This window comes from Loxodonta africana, chromosome 11 (assembly GCF_030014295.1).
Source record: "Loxodonta africana isolate mLoxAfr1 chromosome 11, mLoxAfr1.hap2, whole genome shotgun sequence".
Taxonomy (NCBI): Eukaryota; Metazoa; Chordata; class Mammalia; order Proboscidea; family Elephantidae; genus Loxodonta; species Loxodonta africana.
Window position 1 is genome coordinate 52,022,446 of NC_087352.1, and position 27,298 is coordinate 52,049,743.

Consider the following 27,298-nt stretch of genomic DNA (forward strand, 5'->3'; position numbering starts at 1 on the left):
TGAGGCCGATTTTACCCTCCTCCCCTCTTAGGGATATTTGGCCGTGTCTAGAGACGTTTTTGGTTGTCACAACTGGGAGAAGAAGAGATATGCTCCTGGCATCTAGTGGGTAGAGGTCAAGGATGCTGGTAGACACCTACAATGGATAGTCCCTTACAGCAAAGAATTATCCAGCATAAAAGATTAATAGTGCCAAGGTTGTGAAACCCTGCCTTACCCTAAAGCATGATTTTATAGCTTGACTGCTAACCAAAAGGTTGTCAGTTCAACTTCACCAGCCGCTCTTTGGAAACCCTATAGGGCAGTTCTGTTCTGTTTTGTAGGGTCACTATGAGTAAGAATTGACTCGATGGCAACGAGTTTGGTTTGGATGTGCTATCAGTTATTATCATTTTTTTTTAATTATTAACCCCGTGAGTCAATAAAAGCATCACTAATGGAAACACTTCCACCACTTGTTTTGTCAGGAGACTCCAAATACACTCTCATTGGGTATCATGAGTAAAAATAAATAAGCAAATAGCAGGCATGTAAAGCCATCACACTTAATGCACTCCCTTCCTCTTTGTAGCAAACAGGACAGAGTATTAATAGCTGAAGTAAGAGAGACCAAAAGGACCTCTTAGAGTTGATCCCTAAATCCTCTAAAAGAGACATTATTCACATATCACTAATATTCTCTGTGGTGCCTTTATTACATCTTTGAGTGACAGTAGTTTTCAAGATACTTTTCATTCTAAAATAATCTAGTTGTAAATCTCATTAATTTCTTTCAGCATCTAATTTTCTGTGAGTCTCTAAAAATAACTGATTTATGTGTATTGCATTGGTTTCCCCATTAAAATCTATGGGGATTAATTTTCTTATTCTCTAAACTCTCAGTGTTAACTCTTCATCTCTCAAATCAAGAATTTCATCTATTTTACACAAAGATAAAAGGTTTCAAAAATTCTCACTAATGTGATTATTTTTTTCCCTGTTGAATCATCTGATTATTATAGTTATTTAATTGTTTTTAACATTCCTTTTCTTCTTTTTTGATTTGTACATACTTTGGACTTACTTATAAGGTTTCTCTGTTCTACAGAAACTCAGCATGGAATAGGACTATAGAAGTGACGTAAAACTATTTCTTTTTCTCCAGTCTATTATAATCTTTATATGTATATATAAAGATTATAACCTGGTGGCGTAGTGGTTAAGTGCTACGGCTGCTAACCAAAGCGTCGGCAGTTCAAATCCTCCAGGCGCTTCTTGGAAACTCTATGCAGCAGTTCTACCCTGTCCTGTAGGGTCGCTATGAGTCAGAATTGACTCAACGGCACTGGGTTTGGTGTTTTTTGGTTTTATTTTAATCTTTAGCTCTAGAGCAGAAATAGCTCCTTCTTTTCTCTTCTCAGTTTGGTGTTCCGTGGCTTATCCAGTCTATCATATCAGCTGTTCTATAGAATGAGCCCACTTTATCTGTGGAAGACAGGCCTGGTGATCTGCTTCCAAAAGGCCACAGCCTTGAAAACACTATGAAGTTCTGTGCACAAATTGGGTCGCCATATGCCAGAATTGACTCAGCAACAACTAACAACATCATTCTTTGGAGAAAATTTCATGTGCTATGGAGTAGCCTCTAAGTTACAAAAAAAAAAAAGAGTTCAGTTGGTGGCCTAAGGAAAATTTTGGTCCAGTGAAGAGATCCAGGAAATGAAAAAGCTTGAATGTCATTTTCGTGGGAAGTTGGAAAGCTTTAAGGGCATCATCTCAACTTTTTCACTGAAGTCCTTTAAGTTGGACCATTTGAATGGGCAGAGGTAATATTTTCAAAGGTAATACTTCAAATAGTGTTATTGGCAGTTCTAGCCCTAAAATGTAGACTCATTTTCAAGACTATTTCATTGTCTCTCAAATAAGTAATATTTCAATCCACTATTTCTTAAATACCAACTGATAACCAGTTGTTCACTGAGTACATAATGTAATGATGTGTTCAGAACTCAGCCATAATTTGTGGGCTGCAGAGGTAAGAGCTCTATCCCTCCCCTTAAGTGGTTTAGAAAATAGGTGGAAACCCACTTGAAGGAGCAGTGAAAGGAAACATAGCAAGGTGTTAAATGTCACAGTGCAGAATGTAAGTGCATTAAGAATTCAGAGAGAGAAGGAATCTAGGAAGAATTGGAAGTAGTAAGGTCTGTTGGTTAAGTTGTGAGTCAGCTTGGCTGGGCTGTGATTCTCAGTGGTTTGGCAGTTAGGTAATGATGTAGTCATTCTCCATGATGTGTTATAATGTGATCAGCCAGTCAGTTGTAAGGGGAATTTCTTCATGGGTGTGGCCTGCATCCAATATATATATGGACACTCTGGCAAAGCTCAGTGCCTTGCTCTGGATCCTGTATCCAGCTTGTCCTCATCTGAGCTCCCATTCTTCAAACTTGAGCCAGCAGCCTGCCATCTGACCTGATTTGTCAGCCTCTGCAGCCTGTAAGCTAGCAGCCTGCCTTCTTACCTGCTGATCTTGGATTCGTCAGCTCTGCATTCCATGAGCAGCAGGTTGCCATCTGACCTGCCTATTCTGGGTTATCAGCCCCTACAGCTACATGAGTCAGGAAAAGTCTCCAGCCTGATGCCTGACTCACAGACTTAGGACTTCCCAGCTTCTACAACTGCGTGAGCCATTTCCTTGAAATAAATCTTTATATATATATATATGTATGTATATGCACACACACATGTACATATACATATATACATACGTGTGTGTGTATGTATATAATTATATATATATATATATATAATTATATATATATATATATGTGCTTCACTGGTTATGCTTCCCTAGAGAGCCCAGCCTAAGACATTTGGTACCAAGAGTAGTTCTAGAGAAACAAAACCATAAAGATGAGTTTTCTAAATTGGTTTTCAAGGCTGACTAGTCCTAAAGGCAGTAGTAGAGGGTGCTGCAAATCCATGGTATGAGGTGGTGGCAATATTAATACACAAAATATTTCCACCATCCACCAATAGATCAGGTATTGGTGAGAAGTGAGGCTCTGGGTGATCACGTTGGATACTTTTCTGCAGTTTTGTCAGAACAAGAAGTATAGGGAAGCTGGTTGATTGGCCCTATTTTTGCTAGACAAAGTGATGAAAGAAACAGATTAGCTCAGGGCTTCAGAGTCACAGCTGAAGCACTGCATAAAAGACCTCAAACTTGTCACTTGTGCCCTGAAAGAAAGCCTCATTTCATGTAATATCTGGGCTGATACTGCTGAAAACCAGACCCCGAGTCTTATTGTAAGAGTGGCTGAATTACAACACCATCTGAATTCCCAATCTCAAATGGTTTCTGAAGTTAAAGTGAGGGCATTGATTAAGAAGAAATGGGATTCGGGAACTTGGGATGGGGACGTATGGGCAGATAATCAGGAAGCTGGGGGCATTGAGCCCCTAAATCCCATTGATCATTCCTGTCAACAGAACCAGCTCTCTTGTTCCAATCTGAAGATTACTCCATCTTTGTCTGCTAAGCCACCCTCCCGCAGTAAAACCATTATCCCCTCTACCTGCATCTAATGGGATTAACCGAGCTGCGTCTGAAGGGTCTTTGTCTGAGATATTGCCTGGGGGTTGTCTTAGTCATTGCATGGATCATTGCCTGAGGCAGATGCTTTATAAAACATTACTGAGTATTCCCAGGACCCACCCCCATCACCCGTTTTTGCTTCTAGACCTATAAGTAGACTTAAGTCCCAGCAAGCCCAAAAAAGGTGAAGTACAAAGTGTGACCCAGGAGAGAGTACACTAGACTCCAAAAAAATATGCTTGACTTTTTTAATAAGTACAAACAGAAAACCTGGGTAATATGTGTGGGAGTGCCTGTTAAGGGTGTGAGATAATTGTGCAAGGAACATAAAGTTGGATCAATCAGAGTTTATTGATATGGGCCCACTAAGCACAGATTGGAGCCCTGGTGGCTTAGTGGTTAAGAGCTCAGCTGCTAACCTGAAGTCAGCAGTTTGAATCCACCAGCCACTCCTTGGAAGTCCTGTGGGGCAGTTCTGCTTTGTCCTGTAGGGTTGCTGTGAGCTGGAACTGACTGGACAGCACCTAACAACAACAGCAAGCATAGGTTCTTCATTCAGTGTTTTAGCTCAAGAGGTTAAGAAGGGACCTAATAGTTTATTTGGTTTGGTTGCTGAAGAATGGACACGGTGGCCTACACTAAATCAAGTTGAAGTACCAGACCTGCCTTGGTATACTATAGAAGAAGGTATTCAAAGGCTTAGGGAAATTGGCATGTTAGAGTGGACTTCTCAGGTTAGACCCACAGACCCACCCATGGATTGCCCATGGAACACACCATTACCACAATGGTGAGGAACAAATTTGTGAAGAGAGCCACAGCATCCTTGAAGACTACTGTGATTGCTATTTTATGTAAGTCACATTTGACAAGGGGAACTGCCCTAGCTGAATTAAGACACCTAACCACAGTGGGGCTAATTGGACCCCATGGTGGTAGGGGCCAAGTGGCAGCACTCAATCAACAAAGACTAGGTGGGCATGGTTACCATAACAGACAGCAGAGTCAAAGGATCACAATAGTCTGACTTGTATGGATGTATGGCATTAGCTACTTAGTCATGGTGTCTCTAGGAGTGAAGTAGATGGGAAACCTGCTAAATATTTACTTGATCTGTACAAGCAGAAGAATTCTAGGTCAAGTGAATGGGAGTCTAACTTGAATTGCCAGAATAGAGTGTCACCGCTCCTCAATTCAAATCCCAGACTTGAGCCAATTTACAGACCCACAAACCCTTGAATGAAGGGGAGGCTGGGTTCTTTTGAAGAAGGAACTCACTACACTGCCAAAAATTTATACTGTTAGCCTTTCTGCCAGCCTTCCCCAAAGGGATCTATGGCCTTTCAGGAGAGTGGGCCTTTGGGGAAAAGGAAATAATCAGATTTTGTGGGGATTAGTGGACATTGTTTCTGAACGGACACTAATTCCAGGAGACCCAAAACATCACTGTAACTGACCAGTCAGAGTGAGGGCAAGTGGAGGTCAGGTTACTAATGGAGTTTTGGCTCAGATTCATCTCGCGGTGGGTTCAGTAGGTCCACAATCCACTCCTATAGTGATTTGCCCAGTTCAGAATGCACAATTGGAATAGATATACTCAGCAGCTGGCAGAACTCCCGCACTGGATCCCTGGCAAGTGATGTGAGGGCTGTTATGGTTGAAAAGCCAAGTGGAAGCCATTAGAACTGCTCCTACCTAGAAAAATAGTAAACCAAAAGCAATACCATTTTCCTGGAGAGGTTACCATCACCATCAAGGACTTGAAGGATATAGGAATGGTGATTCTCAACATATCTCCATTCAACTCATGTATTTGGCCTGTGCAAAAAACAGATGGATCTTGGAGAATGACAATGAATTATTGTAAACTTAACCAGGTTGTGACTCCAGTGTCAGCTGCTATCCATGATGTGATCTCATTGCTTGACCAAATGAATGAATCTCCTGGTACCTGGTATGCAGCTATTGATCTGGCCAGTGCCGTTTTCTCGATTCTGGTTTTGAAAGACCACCAGAAGCGATTTGCCTTCAGCTGGCAAGGCCAGCAATACACCTTTACTGTTCTGCCTCAGAGGTGTATCAGTTCTGCAGCACTATGTCATAATTTAGTCTACAGGAACCTTGATCACCTTTCTCTTCTACAAGATGTGATACTCGTCCATTACATTGATGACTTTATATTGATTAGACCTAGTGAGAAGGAAGTGTTCAGTGACTCTGAGCTTATTGGGAAACATTTGGTGCTGGAGGTTAGGAAATTAATCCCACAAAAATTTTAAGCACCTTCCACCTCAGTGAAATTTCCAGGAGTCCAGTGGCTTGGGCCATGTTGAGATATTTCTTCTAAAGTGAAAGATAAGTTGTTACATCCGGCTCCTCTGACACGTAAAAATGAGACACAATGCCTGGTGTGCCTCTTTGGATTTTGGAAGCAGTATATCCCTTATTTGGGTGTGTTATCCTGGCCTATTTATCAAATGACTCGGGAAGGTGCTGCTTTTGAGTAGGGCCCAGAACAAGTGAACGTTGTGCAAAAGGTTCAGGCTGCTGTGCAAGCTGCTCTGCCACTTGGGCCATATGATCCGGCTGATCCAGTGGTGCTTGAAGTGGCAGTGGCAGATAGAGATGCTGTTTGGAGTCTTTGGCAGGCCCCTATTGGTGAATCACAGTGCAGAGCCTTAGGATTTTGGAGCATAGCCCTGCCTTTCTCTGCAGATAACTACTCTCCTTTTGAGCAACAGCTTTTGGCTTGTTACTGGGCCTTAGTAGAGACTGAACGTTTAACCATGGGCCACCAAGTCACCATGTGTCCTGAGCTTCCCATCATGAATTGAGTGTTGTCTGAACCACAGAGCCATGTAGTCGAACATGTACAGCAGCACTCCATCGTTAAATGGAAGTGGTATATACGAGATTGGGCCCAAGGAGGACCTGAAAGTACAAGTAAGTTGCATGAGGAAGTGGCCCAAATGCCCACGGCCTCCACTTCTGTCGCATTACCTGCCCTCTCCTGGTCTGCACCTGTGGCCTAGTGGGGAGTTCCTTATGATCAGTTGACGGAGGAAAAAAAAAAACTCTTGCCTAGTTTACAGATGGTTCTGTGCAGTATGCAGGCACCATTCAAAAGTGGACAGTGGCAGCACTGTGGCCTCTTTCTGGGACCTCTCTGAAGGACAGTGGTGAAGGGAAATCCTCCCAGTGGGTAGAACTTTGAGTGGTGTACCTGGTTGTTTACTTTATTTGGAAGGATAGTCAGATGTGTGATTGTATACTGATTTGTGGGCAGTGGCCAATGGTTTGCCTGGATGGTCAGGAACATGGAAGGAACATAATTGGAAAATTGTTGGCAAGGAGGTATGGGAAAGAAGTATGTGGATAGACCTCTCTGCATGAACCAAAGAAGTAAAGATATTTGTGTCCCATGTGAATGCTCACCAAACGGTAACCTCAGCAGAGGACGATTTTAACAGTCAAGTTTATGGTATGATGCATTCTGTGGAAACTAGTCACCCTCTCTCTCCAGCCACTGCCATCATTGCCCAGTGGGCTCATGAATAATGTGGCCGTCATGGCAGGGATGAAGGTTATGCGTGGGCTCAGCTACATGGACTTCATTCACCAAGGCTGACTTGGCTACAGCCATTGCTGAGTGCCCAATCTGCCAGCAGCGGAGACCAACACTGAATCCTTGATATTGCACCATTTCTAGGGGCAATCAGCCAGCAACCTCACGGCAGGTTGATTACACTGGACTGCTTCCATCATGGAGAGGACAGCATTTTGTTCTTACTGAGTTGTACGCTTACTCTGGATATGTATTTGCCTTCCTGCGCGCAATGCTTCTGACAAAACTACCATTCATGGACTCACGAAACATCTTATCCACTGTCATGGTATCCTGTACAGCATTGTCTCAGATCAGGGAACTCACTTCACAGTAAATGAAGTGCGGCAGTAGGCCTATACTTACGGAATTCACTGGCATTACCATGTTCCCCATCATCCTGAAGCAGGAACGATGGAATGGCCTCACAAAGACACAAGTACGGCTCCAGCTAGCTGGCGATACTTTGCCAAGTTGGGGCAGTGTTCTCCAGGAGACTGTATATGCTCTAAACCAGCGTCCAACTAATGGTGCTATTTTTTTCCATAGCCAAAATTCATGGTTCTAGGAATCAAGGGTTTGAAATGATAGTGGCATCACTCACTATTATCCCTAGTGACCCACTTGCAAAATTTTTGCTTCCTGTCCCTATACCCTATTCTCTGCAGGTCTAGAAGCCTTAATTCCTAAGGGAGGAATGCTCCCACCTGGACACAAAACACAGATTCCATTGAACTGGAAGTTAAAAATGCCACCCCGCCAGTTTGGGCTCCTCATGCGTCTGGATCAACAGGCAAAGAAGGGAGTTACCATATTGGCTGGTGTGATTGATCCTGACTACCAAGGGGAAATCAGATTGGTGTTGCATAATGGAGGTAAAGAAGAGTGTCTGGAATATAGGAGATCCCTTAGGACATCTCTTAGTACTACCATGGCCTGTGATTAAAGTCAGTGAAAAACTACAGAAGCCAATTTAGATGTAACTGTTAGTGGCCCAGACCCTTCAGCAATGAAGGTTTGGGTCACCCCACCAGGCATACAGCCGTGACCAGCTGATGTGCTTGCTGAGGATAAAAGGAATCTGGAATGGACGGTGGAAGAAGATAGTTCTAAATACCATTTACAACCATGTGACCAGTTACAGAAATGATGACTGTAATTGTTACGAGTATTTCTTTTATGTATGCATCAGATATTTTTGTTTTCCTCGCTTATAAAATATGAGATCTAAACAGGGCTAGTGCATTTTCAGTTATATGCATTTTTCATGTTAGGTGCAAGCATGGCTTTGTAATTGTCTTTATTTAGAGATTGTGTATGGTTTAAGAAGATGTGTATAGGTGCCAAGTTGAAAAGGGGTGGACTGTGATATATGTGTGTACATACATGCATCACTGGTTTTGCTTCTCCAGAAAACCCAGCCTAAGACATAAGGGAAACCTCAAGAAGAGGTAGGACTCAGGATTGCCCTCACAAAATGAAGAGGGACACAACAGGAGCCCAGTGTTTTACTCCTTGTGAACAAGTGCCCGGACTTTAAGCACCCCTGACTATCAGTGTCCTATTCAATCTCTAATTTTAAATCAGACAATTTTAACAGCATCTCCAATAACGATATAATAAGAATCCATATCCCATTAGTATATACATATGTAGAAATATATATTTTAGCTTAGATGTTTTTCTTTTATATATTTTGGATACATTCAAATGCTTATGAGAACAAATTTCTGAGCTGCTTTTTATCTTGAAAAGGATATATCTTTGTAAGCAACCATGCCCCTTTAGTTATCTACCTTTTCCCAAGCAGATGGTTCAGTAGCAAATAATTTGCCTTGCAGGTATCGTGATATGCCTCAAGAAAAGTAGCTGATTTGAACAACTAGCATAATGGTTGAATTCAAAGCCAGGCCTTAAATCAAATGATTTTATAAAGATGATGTTCTGATTTCATAGTCAGCAATATAATGGATTGTTAATGGAAGGGGCTTACAAAGAAAGAACTCAAATCAAAACAAGTTAATTTCAGTTCGTGTTCTAATTTAATTAGATATAGTCATTGATTTAAAACTTTATGTATTGACCCTTCTGAGAAGTGTTTAATTGTTTGTACTTTTTTTTTTTTTTTTTGCCATTTTCTTGTTGGGGTTGAGAAAGATCATCAAATTTGGCAGGAAGAAGATTTGAGACAAGTTACTATTTGTTGCCATTTAGTGGCCAAGGTCAGAGTGAAGTGTAACGTAAACCATCTGGATTATGATATTGTTTTCTTCATTATAAAGTAAAATCTCTCTCAGTTGATCAATGTTGTTGTTGTTAGGTGCCATCAAGTCGGTTCTGACTCATAGCAACCCCATGCACATCAGAATGAAATACTGCCCAGTCCCTTGCCACCCTCACAATCGCTGCTGTGTGAGCCCATTATTGCAGCCACTGTGTCAGTCTGTCTCGTAAAGGGTCTCTTTTTTTGCTGACCCTCTGCTTTGCAATGCATGATGTCCTTCAGGAATTGGTCCCTTCTGATAATATGTCCAAAGTGCATGAAATTAAGTTTTGCCGTCCATGCTTCTAAAGAGCATTCTGACTGTACTTCTTCAAAGACTGATTTCGTTCTTCTGGCAGTCCATGGTATATTCAATATTCTTCGCCAACACCATAATGTAAAGGCATCAATTTTTCAATTGATCAGCAGACCCCTACCCCCCCATAATAAAAATGGTCTTTTATGTTGCTAAAATCTAGGAAATGATTTTAAGTAGTATTTTTCATATTTAGAGATTGTGATTGTTTCTCAACATCTTGTGTTTCAATTGTATTTCACTATATTTGATGGAAATCCAAACTGTGTATCCATGTATTTTATTATTTGGGGAAAAATGAAAGCCACCAGATCTAAGCAAGATGTATTCTTGGGTATTTTAAACATACCATGGTTATCTCCGTTGCACAATAAAGAGTTCTGAAAGAAGTGTTAATAAACTAACCCACTAAATATTTTGTGGTTGAAGATGGCCTTCTTTTTCTGCCTCTTGCTACAGACCTATCCATCACACTCCTCAGCCGACATCAATTCCAGTCTTCCTCCAATGTCCACTTTCCACCGTAGTGGTACAAACCATTACAGCACCTCTTCCTGTACGCCTCCTGCCAACGGGACAGACAGTATAATGGGTAAGTCACGGAAATCCCAGTGTTGACACTGGCAGTCAGTGTCAGTGTTTAATGATGAAGGAACTCTTTTCTTTTTCATAATTGAACAGCAATTAGGCACTGAATATTTGTCAGATAAGTGAATAAACAAACAAATGAACCAAACAGAAATAGCCATTGGCTTGACCATAATCGCTTTTTTGTCATAAGGAACTGAAATTTAGCCATTTTAACCATTTTAAGTCTTTAGATTAAATAAGGGTCTAAATAAACCAGAACTCCCTTTGCATCTCACACTCTGAAACAGTGAACACAGTGAATTTCATGTAAGATGAGCCATTTAAAGACTAGTAAGATATGACGCATAATAGCTCTTCATAGTAGTTATTGACCACTTCTCAAATTCCAGTCACTGTGCTAAGCCATTAAGCATGACGGGCCACTGTTTCCGAAGACTGGTTCATGTGAAATTTACAGACGACTCTTAATAACTAAAGAGCTTCACCTTCTTGAGGACATGCCATTGGGGAGTCCTTCAGAGGTGAAGTGTTTGCTCACTTATGGGAGAGGAGAAAGTGAGTGCCTGGGTGTCAGTGTGCTCGAGCTTATTCACTGCTTTTTCTCAAGCAAACTGACTAACTAGTTAAGACCCTAGAAGAATGCTGCTGCCATGTGAACTGAGCCATTGTCCTCTCGTTTTTTTACATTGTTCACTGTGATCCTCTCTACGGACAGACTGTTCCCTGGTCAGCACCAGGCAGGGTGTCCAGCCACTCTGGGAGGAAAGAGTCCAGGTAGGGGAGCAGGCAGCCACCCTCTTCTGAACCTGCCTTTTCCAAGCATGTCATTCAGATTACCAGCACAGCTTGAAGCTCCAGGGTAGTATTAAAACTTCAGACTTCACTGCTTCACCCACTCTGGTTCTAGCTTAAGCCTGCACCTTGCTTGGCCTTAACATCTGTCTCGGTGGGTCAGTGGTGTGAACCCTTAGGGTGTGTTTTAGAAGAATGTATGATAGAGTAATGTTGGTGTTAGTTCCCCTTAGTTCTTCCCTGTTTTTTCCTTTTCTTCAAATAGTTAAAGGAGAAGAGATGTGTTTTTAAATGTTGCAAATATAATCTCCTGCCTAAATAATACACTCCCTGCTTATTCAGTAATATATTTCACACTTGAGATGAGCCATCTAACAGCCCTCACCATCATGTCTCACTGAGAACCAAATTTAGGAAACAGTTTCCATTTTTATAACTTTTCATAATAAAGCTTCTACAAATGTGTTGCATCCATTTGACCTTGGAGAGCTATAGTCAGAGGTCAGATGGGGAAGTTTTGTTAGCTAATAATGCCACTTTGGCAGATTTTAAAAACAAGAAGAAAGAAGGAACTGCAGAACTGAAAGAGTGAGAAAAGCATATTTCACGTTAGTGTGGTTTGCCAAATGGAAAGCCCCATTTCTGTAGTCATGAGGTTTAGTTATAAAGGAGGATGACTGGCCATTCGTCTACTTACACGGCAGATTTCCTGTCTGCTTTTGGTTTGAGTAGTTTTCTTTTTTTAGGAAGGTATGAAGGTGGAGCAAAATCTTGAGTTGAGGAAAAGATACTAAGACATTGTTTGAAAAAAAGTTAATAGTTTGCAGAACGGTCTTCCCAGGAGAAACACCGCGACTTGGGAAGACAGGGATTTTCTGAGGTGGTATAATCAGTCCCCATGAGAATGAGATTTGCTTTGTTTAAGCTGGGCGGCAGCTCATCATTAGCTTGTGGGTGAAAGGCCAGTCTGTCTACTCATTTAGTCTGGGCAGAGTAGAGTTAATAGGTGCATGTTATGGGCTCAGCAACATACTATTTAAGTGGAGGGAGCATCTAGATGAAAATAAAAGTAATTTAAAAAGGGAAAAGTATGAGATTTTTGGAACTCAGAAAAGGGATTTTTAGGAACAACTTTACTACATAATTTCTTCACAATAACGGGTGTGCTTGTCAAAACCTACTAGCCAAACATGAGAGTGCCTTGCAGTCTTTTAGGGAAGTAAGTAGACATGATAATTAAGCTTTTTGGAAGAGCAGACCTTGATTAATTTGCATAGATACAGATAATTAATTTAAGGGGGAACATTCTAGAAACATGTCCTCTGATCCCTTAAGTCAAAATGCAGAGGGAAATTTTAAGTATGATAGTAAGCTTCAGTATTGCACAGTGTCCGAGCGGCTCATATTTCTTCACACTTTAATTCCCTTAGGCTGTGGTTTGATTTTCAGAGTGTGGTAAAAGACAGGGATGGCAGCATGTCTGTATAACAAGAAGAGAAGCTTTCTCTTCTGATGTTAGTGATACTTTCCTAACAAACAGTATGGATTAATAGGATACATCTGTAGACTTTTGAAAATATTTGGCATATACTCATACTGAAATGCAGGAAATAAAGAAATATTACATTGCCTATATCTCAAAGAACAAACAGAGCTAATTAAATAATTGGTAAATAGGGAACACAGAGCCTGACACATGTTTGAGATTACATACATGATTCTGTAGAAAATGACTGTAAGCAATACTAATGCCGTAAGAATGGGGTTCAAGCAGTAACACATGGACATCACATTTTTCAAGTTTTTTTGGTGAACAGTTGCAAAGCAGTGCAGTCCTTTCATAAATAGCATTGATGTCTTAGGAAGCTGCTGCTTCAGTTCAGAGGGAGACCCCTGGCCCACCTCTCAGTTTCATGTTGTAACGTGTCTCCCTGGTGGTCAGCGATTGTCCTGAACTGATGATAGAACAGCACAGTGCGTGTGAAGTGTGATGTAAGCTCTAGAACTATCGGAAGGTAACCTCTCTGGAACCACATTCCTTGGCTTCTCGTTTTGTCCTCTCCATCTCAAAGATAAAAGATGCCCACTGAGGTTTGGGGAAGCTTTTGATTTGTTTAGCTTGGGGGAGTGACTGGTGTTTCTTGTTTTGTTTTCTAATGCCCAATATCAGTTTTTGAGAAGCTCTTAGGAAGGATGATGCTTACTCAGATTATATTAGTTAGGGATTTTTTAGGTGACATATTCATCTATAGATTTTTGAGAGGCCTGTTGAGAGAAATATTTTACTTGTGGCATGTTGTCTCCTACTTCTCTTGCAAGCCTTGCCAGCATGCTCTGGAGATCGCGTTAGACATTACTGAATTGGAAGGGTTCTTTAAGCACCCTGGAATTACATGGACGTAATAGTAGTAGTTCAACTGGAGTGGCCCCCGGTTAAGGAGAGGCATTAAGTCAAGGAGTTTCAGGAGTTATCCACATCAAAGTCCTTCAGCTTTATTCCAAAAGCGCTTTTGAAGTTATGCTGCTGGGTGTAGCTCAGAAGCAGTGCACCCCATCGACTCTGAACCTGAGCATGAATATTGACAAGGAAGTATAGTTATTAGATATCTGTAGATAATCAGGAAGGAGCCCTGGTGATGTAACCATTAAGTGCTCAGCTGCTAATCAAAAGATTGACGGTTGGAACCCACCCAGGGGCTCTGTGGGAGAAAGACTTGGCAATCTACTTCTGTAAAGATTTTAGCCAAGAAAACCCTATGGGGCAGTTCTGTTCTGTTACATGGGGTCACTTGGAGTCATAATCGACTTGATGGCAGAACAACATAGAGAATAGGAACATACAAAGGTAGGTAGCCACATACATTTTGCTATCCACCTATTTCCTTTCTATCAGTAGTGACATCCAGTAGCCCTTCTTGGCCAAAACGAGTGAGAGGACTCCTTCCCATAGCTCAAAGACAGGAGTGCTGCATCTCCCCGTTGCGCCATACCACCTGTATAAATTCACAGTACTCTTGTGGTTTGGGACTGCATACCCTCTCTTCCTCTCAGGGGGAATTGGGTGTGTAACTAACATAACGCATAACGGTTATAATAACTACTATTGTTTTATTAGTCTTTAACTGGCCTGCTCTCTAGTGCATGGTATTTCCCATGTTTTTAAACCTCAAACCAAACAGTGTTGAAGGAACAGGGCTACCAAGATTGATTTAACACAACATATGCTAAAGATTACCCTGGGATATCTCTCCGGTTCATGAATTAATCTGGCTTACAAGTTTCACTTCTAATGACATGTTTGTTAGACATGATGCATTTTGGTGTGTGGCTTTTCTAGTAGAAACATGCCTTTTTCCCCTTGAGGGCTTGGTTTCACAGTAATTTTATTATTAGAGTAGTCACATAATATTCACTGCGTATTTTACAAGAATCCTGAGCCTTCAAATACAGTTGGGTGATGGACAGACACAGAGAGCATGGGAGTACTGTGAGTTTTATCCTACAGTGTTAGTGCCTCTTAGCTGAAAAGACCACCAATGGAGAACAATAAACAAGTTTGATTTAAGTTTTCTCATCCATTTCCTGCACATGGTCACAAGGCCCAGCTTCCCCCCTGAATTCCTAGAAATCCCTCCTGCTAAAAATTAGTGCATTGTAGCCTCTATTGGAGGTTTTGTTTTAAGATTGTACGTAGTAGGAGTATTGGAAATGCTCCCTTTCCTGTTGTCTTCATAGACAAAAAGCTCATGTAGTTGTTGTGCTGCTTCTAATACTGTATTTTCGCACAAATAATATGTGCTTTCTATGTTTGCTTGCTAACTGTGTGCCCTCCTCTCAAGAGGTATTTTCATAAGTGCTACTATGCCAGTTACACGTTAAAAAAAAAAAAATTGGCATAACAGTGCTTATGAAAATACATCGTAGGGGGAGGGCGTGATTGGCAAACACACGTGGAAGGCGCGTGTTATTTTCGTAAAAACAGTAGTTTAATAGCAAGTGAGTCATGTGGACTCAGATTCAGTTCAGAAAACCCCACATATTAAACAGTCATCTTCTCTCCACTAGAATTGCACTTCTTATCCCTTTGATATATCCATGGTGTTCCCTTTCTGAGGTTATGGGTGTGCAATAAAGCGGTAACACATTTTCCAAATTCTGGTTTTCAGTAGTTTGTCCCCATGCACCACCACTCCTGGCGTTTTATTTAGGGTGTGTTCTAATGGGATTTGACATTTCCCTATAGCAGAGACTGAGACAGGGTGGTCCACCGTGTGCTGAAGATATGAATCCCTGCCTTCTGCTCCATCTTCTAGCCAGCTACAGCACCCGTGTTCGAGCCATCTGAACAATAATTGGGTGGCTGGCAATGTCAAATCCTCCTACAAAATTGCAGTTCCTCTTAATAACTGCTCATCTTCTACTCATATTTATGTTGTGGCTTTACATAGAGACTGATTATTTTTTCTCTTGAGCAAGAGAAATTGATTTGAGCAAAATAACCTAAGATACCAATCCAGTCTTTACCAAGTAAAGGTAATAGTTTTCATCTTTTTTCTGTTATTTGAGCATTTTTGTAATATATGATATATAAGAGGTGACAAAAACTTGTGCCTAGAATAGTAATCAAATCCTGTTACGTGAAAAACGTGAAGGAGGATTTGATGAGCACAAAGTTTAATAACTACAAATGTGTTTTGCTAAAAATGACTCATTGCTCAATGCAAAAAGAAATTATACCATTTGAAAATTAAAAATGTATTCTGATTATACTGTTTGTTATATCATTCATACAAATAAAAAGAGAAATCTTCAAGAGAAAGATCCATGTAGTTTAACATGTTTGGGGAATCTTGAAAATATGTCTTCTCCAACATTCTCTGGAGCAGAACAAAAGGCATTCCAAGTGAAAGGGCAAACTGGCCCCCATAAACTGCTTTGAAATTCAAGCCCTTGGGTTTGGCTCTCCAGCTGTTGCAAGGTAAAATGGCTCATGTGAAAAAATAGTCTGTGTCATCAGTAGCTTCTAAGAGTTGCCTTTGTAGTTCTTTTAAACATTTTCATGACAACGTGAGGTAAGGGATTGATTGTATCATTTTACTTCTTGAGTATTAATATCTCCCTCTACAAAACGGGCACGAATGGAAAGGTCAGTTAAAAAGTTTGGTACTATAGAATATTGCTAAAGAAATAATAATAAGCATATCTTGTCTCTTCTAAAATGTATTTTATACCATGCCTGATTTAGTTAAGTGTTCCTAAAATATTTTTATTGGTTTTCAGTTCTTGTTTGGTTTTGTGGAAAAAATATATATATATACTTTTTTTTTTTTTAATTTGTAATCTTCATTTTGAAGTAGCTCGAAGGAAGAAGCAATCTTTTTTAAAACTACTTCTGTAACAAATTTTATGTATAAGCAAAACAATCTTGCCCTTTTTTGGCATAGGTTCCTTGTTTTAGGTAATATGACTTTTTCCAGTGTGGCTCTAAATTTTTATTATATGAAGATCTATTTTCCAGTCAAGCAGATATCACAAATTATTTTGATTTTCAAATCTAATTTTGAGGTATATAGTAATGAAAAGACAGTAGTTGTTCTAGAAAAGAAGAGAGAAGAGAATTGCCCCCAAATACCATGGTCCAAATATGTGCTAAAAAAAAATGCTAGTGCTGTCTATGTTTTCAAAATTGTTATTCTCTTTAGAATATCTTTAGTTTTTAAAGACCTTGTTAATGCAAGCAAGCATTCTTCTTATTTTTCACACTAATTTCAATTAACTTTTGTCTTATATTAAATATTTTGAGCACTCACAACGTCTGGCAGAGTTACTTCCACTATCCCAATTGCGTGATGTGAGACTCTTACTTCAAAATTCACTTACAATCTTAAGTACTAATAACCAATGTTTTTTTTTCTTTTTTTTTGATTGTAAAAATATATATAACAAAAAATTTGCCAATTCAACAAATTTTACATGTATAATTTGATGACATAAGTAATGTATTTTTAATGTTATAAACTTGTAGTAGGTAAAAGAGTAGGCTTGTTTTCTCAGAAGGTTCTTGTGTTCTTTTTATAGCGTATTGGTTTTCTTTCTGTACTTTGGTAATTAAAAAATTAATATGGGTGTGGATTTTGTCAACCAAATAAAGCATATCTCAAAAGATTTAACCTGTTGATATGTCCAACATATAAGTACATAAAAATAACAAGTATAATTTCAGTGAGTTTTTAAGCCAAGGCCTAGAGAATGGAATTATGATCCAGAAGATCTGCCCACTCGAGAACTGACCCCACCACTCTGGTTTATAGACCTGGGGTCTGATCATGTACCTTTGACAGAAAGTGTGCTCTTTTGGTTCAAGGATAGGGCCGGGAATTATTAAAAACTATATACATATGCAGTGGTTTTATTTGGATTAACCCCTTAATTATAAGATTTCCTTTTCTTATTTTGAAAGATGGTGAAAAACATCTTTGCCTGGGAATTTAATGAGTTGTATTTAATTACATGTCTATTTGCTAATTTCGAGGTCCTGATAAATGCAACACAGCAAATGTTCCAGGCATTGTGTTAATGCTGAGAGCCTCAGAAGAACACTGACTAGGCCATTTTGCCACTTATTTATAAAGACAGTTACATTTGAAAGATACCTGGTACATAGAGCTGGCTTTGAATTGTATACTATCTGTATCTCTTTATTGCCAGATAATTCATCTATTTTGTAGATAAAAATACCAGTGTTTAAGGTAAGGAGATAAAAGTTTCATGGATATGCAGACTTATTTTCTCTCTGGAATTTGAGGCCGTATTGACTTTTAGTAGCACAACAATTCAAATTTTTTCATGTGAACACGCACTTAAATATGTAGAGAATGTGTGTAGTTTAAAATATTAGAAATATTTTCTTTCTTAGGAAGCCAGATCTTTTCTAGGTTCTTCGTTTTGTTTATTGTCGAACTCTGAGAGGGATACCCCATATTGCTACATACCCAGTTATTTTATTTATTTGAAAAGAAGTGTAAATTATTGATGATGATAATTCAATTTACTAGATAAAAATATAAAGGAAACCCAAAGTTTGAGGACTTCAGAGACCTGAAAGTGCCCATACTTCCTGGCAGTGAACTTCACTGGTTTGCTCAAGACTATTCACCAGTTGCTCCGTAAGAAGCACGGGGTGGGGGAAACTAAGACACTTTATCTTTAAACCAAGGTGTCAGGTTTATATTTTATCTGTAAAAAATGTAACATGAATATATTTGACATCTACCTCAGCAAACAAATTAATGCTAATTAAAGATTAATGTGTTGTAATTAGCATTAAAAATGCAATTAAGTTGTGAGTAAATGGACCAGGAATAGAAAATCGTGAGATGTCTCACTGCCTGGTTTTCATATTCTGCCTTTTGTTTCTGCAGCAAATAGAGGAAGCGGGGCAGCAGGCAGCTCCCAGACTGGAGATGCTCTGGGGAAAGCACTTGCTTCGGTGAGGAAATATTGACTTTGGATTCCACGTGTACCATTGTAGAAGGGTGAACCTTGATCACAAGTGGACATTTGGAGTTTTAGGAACTGAATGACAAACAGACTTGTTTTTGTTTTGGAGAAATGAAAGCTTCCTTAAATAATGATCATTGGAAAATTTGAGGAGAGCGTGCTAAAGCTTCCAGTACATGGACGGTCTACTCCGTTCTTGTCTTCTGACAATCTTGCTCAGCAATTACGAGGCAGTAGATGTTCTTAGGGCCTTTCAGTTTACAGATTCTCTGTCTGGATTTCTGAATTTCATATTCTTTGTATGGATGCTCGTTGAAGAGCTAAGATTGGTTTTACAAAGGGCATTGTAAAACACTTTGGAAAAGGAATTTGAAGATGTCCAAATGACAGACTGGGTTCTATGTAGAAGTTGTCACATAATTGGCACCCAGGAAATCCGCTTCTCTGCCTTGTGGGCCCACTGCCGGGAGGCGAGAATTGAACAGTTCTGGTATGTTCACTAGTGAAAAAATGGCACATCTTATATGTCCGAGGGGGCACACCTGATAGTTTGTCCAAAAGACACACACGGTCATTTACAGATGGAAATGGAAAGCCATTGCTCTTACTAAGATTTTGTCTCTTCGACTGGTTTCTTCTCACCACTGGGAGCATAAAATAAGTTGGATTTATATTAGCGTTATGCCGTAAAGTCAGCAAAAGTTTTTCTTTAACCTGACTCTTCTAACACCTGGGATCAAATACCTTAATCATAGTGAAGAAGGAGTTGGACAAAAATCTCAGAGATGGTACCATCCAACCTCTTCTTTTGTGGATGAAGAAAGTGATGTTTAGAGAATCTATGTGGCTCACCCATGGTTAATGGTAATCCAAAGATTAAAACCAGAGCCTGTTGATTGCCAACTCAGTTCTTCTTCCGTGATCCCATACCACCTCAATAATTATTCTTTTGGAAATTTAAGTAATTGCCAAGTTTTTCATTTAAAATATTGGTACTATAGCTGACTGTTACATTTATTTCATAACTTGTAATTTTTAAATGAATTGCATTGATACTTTGTAGTTTAAAAAAATTGTTCACTGTTTAATCCTAATGAATGAGGTTTTTTGTTTTTCTCCCCACTGTTTTAAGATCTATTCTCCAGATCACACTAACAACAGCTTTTCATCAAACCCTTCAACTCCTGTTGGCTCTCCTCCTTCTCTCTCAGGTACTGTATGTGAAATACCATTTCATCATGGTAACAGTTTTTGAAAATGATTTTCCCCTTCTAATTCCTGCTCTAGTAGGTAGAAACTCCTTCCAGAATCCCAAAACATAACATTCCCATACAGAAAAATAGAAAGGGGTGGGAGAGACAGACTGCCATATGAAGGTACAACCATTTACATCCAAAACATTTCTAAAAGGTACATGATTGGATGTTTTTAGAATGCACAGGCTTATGAAAAACTTATCTCTTAAAACGTTCCCTGGCTCTTGAGAAGATACCCCTCAATAGTATACTCCAGTAAAAAATCTCAGATGAAACACTCGATTAATATAGTCATGGGATGGAATGAAATATAAATATAAACTACTCAAAAGAATCATTTCCCACGGAAGTCTTGGGTTTCTGGAATTCTTTCTTTAAAGGCCATGCCATTGGAATCTTTGAGGAAAAGCTATAATTTTCTGAATAAATTGTGAGGTGATTGTGTGAAGTAAAAGGGGATGTTTGCCTTTAAAAATAGCAAATAAACCTTTTTTTTTTAATACCTTCAAACTGACTAGTTACAATTTGTGGAATTATGTCAGTAAATCGCTTCACTTTTCGAAGGTTCATTTAAGAGGTTCATTGCCCTTCCAGTATAAATGCTTCCAGAGAACCTGAACTAGTATATGTCTCTACTCTTTGGAAAGAGGACAGGTGGCTTCTGAAAGAGCTTTCTTTGACTAAAGAACTAAATCACATATGTGCCTAATTGAAACCTGCCCTTAATGTAATTTTTGGTGAAGCTGTTGCCTCTTGGACCCTGTATTATTCCAGCATGCACCACTCACATGATCCATTAACTGAGCTCCCTGGTAGAGAATGGGAGATTTCAGATGGCCACAAAACTTTCAGAGATGGTGACCATGGTTTAGTTGGGATTTACTATCAGCTTTTTCCAAGTCCTCCATTGACGTGGGGTGATCACAGAATAGAAAGAGCAGTAGCTGGATGCTAAAGTCCTTATGTCCAGAGAGAGAAAGTCAAAGCTGGGAAGAAAGAGTGATGAAGTTAAGAGGATAATGAAACAACAGTGAAACATTCCCTGGTGCTTTCTTTACAGAAATGGAAAGTAAAGTTCAGTATTGTTCTACTCTTCTGGCTGAGTATCATGTTGTTAGGCTTTAAAAAATGGTCACAGGTGTCGATGTCCAGAACCAGAGGAGTGGGCACAAAGGACTTTGAGACCCAGGGAGTTGGGTGATGAGGGAATATGAGTAGGTAGAACTCCAAGTTCCCCGCTTGAAATGGAGCAGCTCTAATTTCATCTGTTTTATAATTTGTTGGAAAATTATCTGTGGTCTTAATAAAGTTTAGGAACAATTAATTTAGTAGGATGCCGTGATTTAACAGGAGTGTGTACTGAGGTCCAGAAAGGATGTGTGACTTATGAAGGTTCCACCAGTAGTAATATCTGAGCTAGGATGAGAACCTGGAATTCACCATTCTGCCACTCCACTTCTAGGTTCATTATGGGAGAGGAAAGTGGTGATGCATAGATCGGTCCAGAAAATGCCACAAGTACCTTAAAATTTGCGCAGCATGCTTTAGGTGGAAGGCACAGAAAAAAGGCTGGAGCCTGCCTCCTTCCAGGGTCCTGGTAACGTGACCTGGAAAACCACACATTAGAAAGAAAGAACTTTTATGAAGATGTAAATATACGGATAGATTGCTGTTTTCACACTGATAACTCTTGTCTCAGTTTTGCCACTGAAAGTAATTCAACAAAATATTCTATTTTTATTTAGTAGACATACTCACGGGCACACCCAGAAAAGATAAGAAGAATAGCTTTGAAAAATGTTAACATTATCGAGGGATGGGATTTCAATGAGGTCATAGATAATATTTTTCCTGTTTCGAACTATGTATTTCCTAAGTTTTCAACACGAATGTGTATTATTTTAAATTTAAAAGTGGTTTTTATATTGTAAGTTACACATTTAGTATGTATTACAACATGAATTCTTCTTTACCTTCAAGTTCAGTGGATTCAGAAAAAAAAAATATTTTCTTTGGGAGAAACTGGTTAGTTGCTACTGTTACATTGAGTTTTTTAAAGTGCTAGTTTGGCAGATCACTGCCAGCTAATCTTATTTTGAAGCTGTATTGTTCAAGTGTCATTTGTAAAATAAGTAGTAAAGTCATTTTCCATTGGTGAAAGAATGTTGCTTTAATGTAAGCTGGCCTTGCATGAAGGTCTTAGAAAACCCCTTAGCCACTCTTGAAAGTACCTTGTCTATCTATGTAAGTGATAGTTTTCCTTTAACAGGAGACCTTCTAGCTAAAATTCAGAATGAATTAATTAGGAGGCAGCCTTTGGGAATTCCGAGTCTTTGTAAAATCTATTGAAAATCTATAGATTTTACATTTAAAATACTTCCATTGTCCAAAAATTCTCATATGGAGCATTTATTCTCATAATGTACCTTATTGTCTAAATGAAAATCAACATTGCTGCTTCTGTTAAAAAAAAGTTGGTGAGATTTTTTTTAAGATACTGTGGAGCTAATGTAATCCCCATTTTATTATCAGCAGGCACAGCTGTTTGGTCTAGAAATGGAGGACAGGCCTCATCATCTCCTAATTATGAAGGACCCTTACACTCTTTGGTAAGTCTTATCTGCTATCTCTCTTCTCTCCATTTTCAGGCCTTACTTTGCTTTTTGTATCTACTTTACTCTCAAGGATTCTAATTTTCCCTATTATTAACTTTAGATAATTGTTAGACACACAAGTTGGTTTGGAGCCAGAGTTATTAGGCTATGATTGTTTCTATTTGTAAATTATAATCCAGATACTACAGTGGAAGCTCCCAAGCTCTAAATACTTAGCACGAGATGAGAGATTGAAAGTGCTAGAAGGATGTTGGCCACCTCTGCATTTTTGGGAAAGGTCCCTGGATCTCCAGCCAGACTGCATGACTGGAAAAATTCATGATTGTATATACCTCTGCTTTGCTTTCCAGAATAACAGGTTTCCTTTTGACCTGTGAACAAGAAGTTTACTTCGGTTCTGGTAGAAATCCAGTAATATCATTGACAGTTAAAAAAAAAAAAAAAAAAGGCCTACTTTCTTTACCCATGGACATTTTTAGGGAATAACTGAAAATGTCCATGGGTGTAATTAGTATTATAAATATTCACATGGTGATTCGGTGTCTAATACTGTAGTATTTCTCTATTCATGCTGGGTAGGGCTGGAATAATGCATAAAACAACACTGTGCTAACTGCTGTCTATGCAATATTTAGTCTGTATATGAATCAAGCGGGGAGGGGCAGCAACAAGTGAAAAGAGCCTTCCGGTCCTTCAGGGTTGAGTTCCCTTTTCTTCCTCTATATTTTGAGATGGAACGTGAAAGAAGGAATCTATCTAAAGAGTGTCTTGTCAGCAGTTCAGGCTTCTTCTCTCCCCTTTCAGCTTACTATTATGGATAAAGATGAAAATATAAAGGTGGGTTCCCCCCTCCCTTGTGCCCTTGTTATAACATGTGCATCACCCAAGCGTGCATTTTAGAAAATTAAGCAACTGAAGAGTGAGACAAGAGTCCACCACCCAGGCCAACTAATCAGAAGACTGTACCCAGATAAGCCGTAGCTGTTTAAGTGTTTACCTCCGTTGGTTATTCTCTGAGACCCATCTATCAAAACTGGGCTTTGTCCACCTCTATAACTATAAAGACTAGGCTTATACTTGTAAACTACAATGTCAATTCTCTTCAAATGCTGAACCTGCAGGGGAATGGGGAATTCTGAAGCATAAACAACTCTCTTCACCATGATGCTGTGAGCCAGACAGTATGCTAGCCACATGGGCTATTTCTTATCATGCTTATAGTTACAGTTGGAAGTAGATGTTATCATTCTTGTTTTTATAAGTAAAGAAGCATAGACTCAAAGAAGTTTGGCAACTTTTCAAGATGCAACAAGTAGCAGAGCTAAAATTCTAGGGAGATCATTTAACCCCACAGCCCACAAAATCAAAATGCTCCCTACCATAGACTAACTGTATTAGACACACATTACTTCCTGTTGGTCAAGTAATTAGAAATAGTTTTCCTCATGCAGTAGAGCCAGCTGATGCATGTGTTTGCACAGACCATTGGAAATCAAAGTGGATTGTAGCATGATATAGTAAAAAGAGGCAGTAGGTTTGAAGTCAGAAGACCTAGATTCCAGCCCTGGCTTTGCCATTTCCTGGCAGAGTGACACTGAGCAATGAGTTCATTTAATCTCTCTGAGCCTCGTTTTCACATCTATATGGAAGGAATAAGAGTGTCTTCTCTGCCCTACCCATGTGAAATGAGGACCCAGTGAGATGGTATATTTCGAAGTGCACGCTGGAGAGTGGTATGCAGGCACTTACTTGATGCCATTATTGATCACACTGACCAAACAAAAAAAAAATAGGCATCTACATATCTTTTTTCTCCACTGAAAACTGTAGCATAAACCTTATCTAGCCCAGAAAAAAGAGTTGGTTGGTTGGGTTGACTGGATTTTAGTTGTGTAAACCCATTGCCATCAAGTTGATGCTGACTCACAGCCATACTGTAGCACAGAGTAGAACTTAGAACTGCCCCATAGGGTTCCCAAGGAGCAGCTGATAGATTTGAACTGCTGACCTTTTGGTTAGCAGCTGAGTTCTTAACCACTGCACCACCAGGGCTAAGTTGCATAAGGTAGTGAATTCTGTAGTAGTATATTTGGGGTATTGAAATCAGTTAGAAGCCCCCCAGTGATTGATTCAAGTATTTATGTCTCTTCTGTCTTCAGATCTCATACCATTATGGTTGATAGAATTTTGTCATTTTTTTTCCCTGTAAATATGTTGAGGCCCTTAATAAAATGTTATATTACAGTATTTGTGCTACGTGTACACATACACACACATAAGCTATTGTTGGTAATAGCTAAAAAGCAAGAAACAGATGAAAATCAAAAGAATTCAACAAAAGATTACAATCTGTATGTAATATAAGTAGCTGCACTTTGGCTTTGTATTTAGCACTGTACCATATATATGCCATAGGGGAAACCAAGGAAGTATGCCTTCAAGAAGATAATTTAATTGGGAAACTAAAATAGGTCATATTTGCATTGTTAATTTTTTGAGTTATTGAACCAATGCCTGTCACAATGTTCCTTTAATTCAATGAATGTTTCCCTTTCCTAAAGTAAACCTGAGTTCTCATTAAAGCTAATGTAATGTAGTATATATAAAAAAAAATAGCACACCAAAAAAAAACCTGTTGCAGTTGAGTCAGTTCCTACTCCCAGCAAATAGAGACCCTATAGGAGAGAGAGTAGAACTGTCCCATAGGGTTTTCAAGAAGTGGCTAGTGGATTCAAACTGCAGACCTTTTGGTTACCAGCCAAGTTCTTAACGACTATGCCACCAGGGCTCCAGTATATGGCATAGGTACATTATAACATCCTGGAAGAATTACAGAATTTACTCTGCTATGAAAAATAACATAATTATAACATTAATATTTTATACCAGTTTTCTAGAAGGGATGCTATTTATTTTTATTATTTTTCAAAGGAAATAAACTTTAATGGAAACACATATTCAGAAACCTTTCTGCCTTTGTATGAACTGTGATTCATATCAGCCAAAATTTTACTTCTATAACCCTTGAATGCGTTTCAAACTTAATCAAAATTTCACATCATTTATGAACCAACAGCAAAGCCGAATTGAAGATCGTTTAGAAAGACTGGATGACGCTATCCATGTTCTCCGGAATCATGCAGTGGGCCCGTCCACAGCTATGCCTGGTGGTCATGGAGACATGCATGGGATCATTGGACCTTCTCATAATGGAGCAATGGGTGGTCTGGGCTCAGGGTATGGAACCGGTCTTCTATCAGCCAACAGACATTCACTCATGGTAAGTGATGAAATTTGTAGACTCTGTAGATATTGTGGAGAATTAGAATATTAGGCTAAGATATTATGCTACCTTTTTTTTTTTTTTGAGCAGCTGTATTGAGATAAAATTCACATAGCTTATAGTCGACCCATTTCAATTGTACAATTCAATTTTTTTTTAATCTATTCATAGGGTCTAATTTTAGAACATTTTTCTCCCCCTCCCCAAATAATCCCATTAGCTGTTAGTCCCCATTTCCACGTTTCATGTAAATGGAATTGTACAATTGTGGTCTTTTGTGACTGGTCCCTTCACTGTTTTCAAGGCTTATGTCCATGTTCTACCATATATCAGAGCTTTATTCCTTTTTATTGTCAGGTAACCCGTCATTGTATGAATATACCCCATTATGTTTCTCCATTCATCAGGCGATGGATATGTGGGTTGTTTCCACTCGTTGGTTTATTAGGAATAATGCTGATATGAGCATTCAAGTACAAGTTTTTGTGTGAACAGAGGTTTCATTTCACTTGGTTATATACCTAGGAGTGAATTGCTGGGTCATTGCTGGCGTTTTTAATTATTCATCTTGGTGACTTCTGTTAAAGGACTCAAATTATGCTCATGTTACAGTGTTGGCATTTTGAACATGAATGGAATTTTGTCTTATTTATTAATGAAGCCATTCAGTGTCTTTTGATTCTGAATATGGGAGATAGAAATATATGTTTGCCTGTGTAAATACATAGTGAGAGACATGTTTTACTGTATACCATAGTTTTGCCACTACCTATTTATGAATAAGTCTTTAATAATATTTAAGTAAATTTGTCTGTATTACAATTGGGATTTAAGTTTTTTCCATTACTTTTGGAGAACATCCTTTTTTTAGTGATGGTGAAGATTTGGAGAACCTCTTTAACAAAGTAGTAAGTGGTGACAGTTAATGGAGTGATGACATATGGGGGGAATTTAACTTTACTAGTAATTTACTCGATGGCAATGGGAGTGATTCTGTGTATTTCTTTTTAAACACTTCTGCCTCGCCAGCAAACACCTTAGTATCCTGTTTTGTATCTCATGTTTGTTCTTGTTAGCCATCAAGTTGATTTTTGACTCATAGTGACCCTGTATGACAAAGTAGAACTTCCCCCGTAGGGTTTTCTTGGCTGTAATCTTTATGAGAGCAGATCACCAGGGCTTTTCCCCTGGGGAACTGCTGGGTGGATTTGAACGGCCAGCCTTTTGCTTAGCAGCTGAGGGCTTAACCACTGTGCCGCCAGGGCTCCTTTTGTGTCTTATAGATTCTTCAAAAAAGTTGCTTGGATGAAGGCCCGTTCTCCATTGTCGCTATAGCATCTCAGGTTTAAAGATGGTTCCAAAAGGAGAATTCAGAATAAGTATAAGTTATCTTGAGATTGCTGCTCAATGGTATCCTTCTGCCCTTCTTTTAATTTCTCTTAATAAAAGACTAAGATTAAAAGCACCATGTCTAGTGCTGTATTATTGAAACCCACAACCAATT

At 39.1% G+C, this 27,298-nt stretch overlaps 1 protein-coding gene across 18 annotated transcripts in view; it reads left to right on the forward strand.

Moving 5' to 3' along the window:
• The window catches only part of TCF4 (transcription factor 4), a 392,330-nt gene that overhangs the window by 334,490 nt on the left and 30,542 nt on the right, over positions 1-27,298 (forward strand). For all 18 annotated transcript variants that reach the window (XR_010323446.1, XM_064294480.1, XM_010586727.3 and 15 more), the window contains 5 exons: positions 10,217-10,349; positions 18,562-18,629; positions 19,773-19,851; positions 22,429-22,505; positions 25,588-25,791. Coding sequence is in view for 17 of the 18 variants with exons in the window: in XM_064294480.1 (XP_064150550.1) it covers positions 10,217-10,349; positions 18,562-18,629; positions 19,773-19,851; positions 22,429-22,505; positions 25,588-25,791 (561 nt within the window). In the remaining variant the exon portion in view is untranslated. The remainder of the gene's footprint in view (positions 1-10,216; positions 10,350-18,561; positions 18,630-19,772; positions 19,852-22,428; positions 22,506-25,587; positions 25,792-27,298) is intronic.